The sequence below is a fragment of the Dictyostelium purpureum genome, assembly GCF_000190715.1.
Source record: "Dictyostelium purpureum unplaced genomic scaffold DICPUscaffold_625, whole genome shotgun sequence".
Classification (NCBI taxonomy): domain Eukaryota; phylum Evosea; class Eumycetozoa; order Dictyosteliales; family Dictyosteliaceae; genus Dictyostelium; species Dictyostelium purpureum.
The window spans coordinates 7,088-11,318 of record NW_003519958.1 but is presented as its reverse complement, the minus strand read 5'-3'; the positions used below and the strand labels follow the sequence as shown (position 1 = coordinate 11,318).

The 4,231-nt window shown below is 25.3% G+C and overlaps 2 protein-coding genes across 2 annotated transcripts; one reads left to right on the top strand and one right to left on the bottom strand.

Annotated features, from left to right (window-relative positions):
• Window positions 1-47: 47 nt before the first annotated feature.
• Window positions 48-2,042, top strand: DICPUDRAFT_159830 (uncharacterized protein; the record flags this gene model as incomplete). Its single annotated transcript, XM_003294724.1, has 2 exons — window positions 48-634; window positions 719-2,042. The coding sequence occupies 2 exons, from the start codon at window positions 48-50 to the stop codon at window positions 2,040-2,042; spliced, it is 1,911 nt and encodes a 636-aa protein (XP_003294772.1).
• Window positions 2,043-2,276: 234 nt separating this feature from the next.
• DICPUDRAFT_43915 (uncharacterized protein) lies at window positions 2,277-3,689 on the bottom strand (the record flags this gene model as incomplete). The annotated part of the gene is made up of 2 exons (XM_003294722.1): window positions 2,277-3,253; window positions 3,389-3,689. The coding sequence occupies 2 exons, from the start codon at window positions 3,687-3,689 to the stop codon at window positions 2,277-2,279; spliced, it is 1,278 nt and encodes a 425-aa protein (XP_003294770.1).
• Between the last annotated feature and the right edge of the window lie 542 nt (window positions 3,690-4,231).

Sequence of the window (4,231 nt, the reverse complement as noted above, 5' to 3'; positions counted from 1 at the left end):
ACAAAATCAACAAAATCAACAATCATTACAAAAACCACAAAAGGTCCATGGCAGAGGTTGAAAACCCGCTACTAACCAACAAAGGATACTATTTACCAAGGGGGTATAGTTGTGATCAAGTGGTATCCCCACCAAATAATAATGGATCTTTAGGAAATAATATAAATATAAATAATAATAGTATGAATAATAGTATCAGTAATAACATCAATAGCATGAACAATATGAATAATAGTTTTTATAATACAAATAATAGTCAAAATATATGTAATAATATTCAAAATTTTTCAAATCAAAACAATAATTTTTTATTTCCACAGCAAAATATAAACAATAATAATATATATTCAAGTAATGATAGCATCATACATTATAACTATAATAATAATAATAACAATAATAATGGGGTATCTTATAGCAATAATAAAAAAAGAAGTATAGATTTAGTTAATGAAAATAGCAACAGTAATAATATATTACAAAAGAAAATGTATATAGAAAATCAAATTAAGCCATCAAACAGTTGTAGCAATAGTAAAAACCTATCAGAACAAAACAAAAATATCGATTTTATAAATCATTGTAGCACTAATAATAGTAACAATATTAATAATAGTTCTTTTACATCACAAGAGTATGTTTTTAAATATGTTAATAAACGCAAACCTTTTAAAAACTAAATATTAATACCTTTCTTTCTTTCTTTTTTTTTTATTAGCTCTAAAGAAATTTCATATTGTGAAGAGCCATATTTTTCATCATCAAACTCTTCTCCATACGTTTTTTTTAATTCCAGGGTTCAAAAAACTGTAACAAACCAACAGGTAGATGAAATTTCACTTTTAACTACTCCTTGTGGAAGTAGTAATAGCACTTCACCATCCTCAATTAGAAAACCTACTTTACAACAACAACAACAACAACAACAACAACAACAACAACAACAAGTACAGCAACCAACCCAACAAAACCAACAACAAGTACAGCAAATTAATCAAAAGCAACATCTAATGCAACAAAGAATTTTATCTAGCCAACAACCTCAATCTCAACAACAACCACTACAGCAAACACAGCAACAATCTCTAAATAAGTTAAATAATTATAATATGAATAATAATATAAACAATAGTATGAATTATAGTATGAACAATATGAATAATCATTTAAATAATAATAATAATAATAATAATAATAATAATAATAATAATAATAATAATAATAATAATAATAATAATAATAATATGAATTCAATACAAAAAGGAAAAACTATTCAACAGTCTAATCAACAACAGCAAAAAAAAGTAAGCTCACCTCAAATTTGTAAGAATTCAAAACCATCAAATTCTTCAAACTTAACAGCAACAGGGAATATAGCAAACCCAACGAACACTGCCATAACAAATTTAAAACCAAGCAATATTGCACAAAACCAATTTATATTGATCAGCGATAATCTCAATTTCTTTAAAACAATTACCAAAGATTTTGCAAACCAGTCCTCTGTTTTCCCTTTTGTACATTATAAATCTGTTGCTTGTCCAACTTTTTCTAAAACCAGGCTACATTACTCACTATCACCATTTTTACCCATTGAAAAAGAAGTTATTGCCATTATCAATCATAATAACAATATAAATAATAACATTAACGGAATCAATAATAATCATAATATTGGAAATAACTTTATAGATATCAACTATAACAATCAAAACAATGTTAAAATAAATGGCAATATTAGTCTGAATAGTTTAATAATACAACAACAACTACAACAACCCATGAACCCACAAAACAATATTATAAACAATAATATTAACAATAACAATAACAATAATAATAATAATAATAATAAAAAAAAAAAGAGATCCCAAGGCTATTGCGAGTGTTGTAATTCAGAGTTTGAAGTTTTAAAGTCTCATCTAGAAAGTAAAGAACATAGAGGATTTGCTGAAAAAGATAAAAACTATATAAAGATAGATCAAGTTATTCAAAGTATTTCGAATGACTCTTTTTTTTCGATTGATAAAATGTGGTGTTAAATCTTCCTCATTTTTCGAGTTTTATATAATATAAATAATAACAATATAATAATAACAATAATAGTTAATTATAATTTAATAAACAAATTTATAGATATAGAATATATAAAAATAAAATTTTATGTATTACTATTCCCTTTTTTTTTTTTTATAAAACTATATTTTTTCCTTTTTTTTTTATAAACTATATTTTCTTTTTTTTTTTTTTTATAATATTATATTTATTTATAAAATTTAATAATCATCACCTCTTGATAAAACTTCTTTAGCAGTTGGTCTTAATAAAAGGGTATGTTCATATTGAGCGATATAAGAGCCTTTAACATCAACTAATGGTGGGCATGGTAAGACAACACCAAGGTCGCAAAGATTCTTTAATGCTAAAATATGTTTATCTTCACCAGCTTGATCTAACCATCTACGACAAAAAGCAAGACTACCATAGTTTTTATTGATAAATTGTAATAATTGTTTTGATTTTGGAAGTCTAACGTTGGATGGATATTCTTCATTTCTCATGTAATGCGAACATTCTAAATCTTCAACTACATGACCTCTACCGGTTGAACCAAAAGTTTCAATTGCATAAAATTCACCTTCTTCCATTCTTGTCATTTCACCACCTCTAACGATTGGTACGGTCTTACCACCATGAATAACGTATGGTCTAATTGAGTGACCATTAAGATTACGAATTGATTTAATTGGATAAACTTTGCCATTTAATTCGATTTCATAAGACTCCATAGTTTCTTGAATGTATGCACCAATTTCACCTATACGAGCATCAATACCGGCATGCATAATACCAGTGTTGGTGGCTTCACGAACAGCCTCTTTTAATGTGTCGTATTTGGGGTCAAAAGTAACAGTGAAAGCTGAATCAATAATATAACCATTTACGTGTGTACCAAAATCTATCTTTAAAACATCATCTTGTTTTAAAATAGTTTTATCACCTGTGTTTGGAGTGAAATGTGCTGCGATGTGATTAATTGAAACACCAGTTGGGAAACCCCAACCAGCTTTTAATCCGTCTGCTCCAACCAATGTTTTACTGGCATCTTCTAATTTTGTAACTAATTCCATTAATGAAATACCTGGTTTAATAAATGAATTGACATACTTTCTAACATCACGATGTGCTTGGGCACCACGACGTACATCATTATAAATATTTGCTTGTAATCTTTCCTGTTCTCTTAATTCTTCTGATGTAGTACGATATGAATTTCTTTATAAAAATAAATAAATAAATAAATTAATTAACAAATTATTATAATAATGAATAAATGACCTATTAGTAATAATAACTACATACTCATTTTTATATTCTTGAATTTCACCCATTGGGAAAACACCATTTGAATACATTTTAGAAACTGGAATAGTTGGTGGATTAGTTTGGACTAAACCTGATGGAATTGATTTACCTTCAAAAAGATCGTTCATCGATGCTGCTACTGCTGGTGCTGCTGCCTTCTTCTTCTTCTTATTTTTCTTTTTCTTTTTTTTATCGCCTGTTGCTGCTGGTGCTGAACCATCAGTAGTTGGTGTGGTTTCTTCATCATCTGAATCCTCTTCCTCTTCTTCAGCTTTAGCTGGTACATCAACTTTTGGTGGAATTTCTTTTTGTTCTGTGCTCATTTTTTATCTATTTATTATTATGTATAAACAAAATAAATGAAAAAATAAATAAAATAAAAAATAAATTTAAAAAAAATTTAAAAAAAAAATAAAAAAATAAATTAAAAAAAAAATAATTTTAAAAAAAAATAAATATGAATGTTTGTTTTATTATATTTACCAATTATTGTTTATTTATTTGTTTATTAAATATTTATTAAACTGTTGATTAATTAATAAATTAGTTTTTTTTAAAAAAAAAAAATATTAAAAAAAAAAAAAAAAAAAAACCGAAAATGAAAAGTCATTATTATTCGAAATTTACAAATTGCAAGGAGGGGTAATAAAAAAAGAACCCCAAAAAAATAAATAATTAAAACATTTTAAAACAGATAATAACACCTTTATAAACTTTAATTAATAATTATCACACATATTTTTAAAAAAAAAAAAAAACACACATAAATAATTTTTTTATTTTGTTATGATAATCAATTTTACAAAAAAATTACCTTTATTGAATTTATCAAAACAAATAAATTTTAAATACATTAAAATTGTAT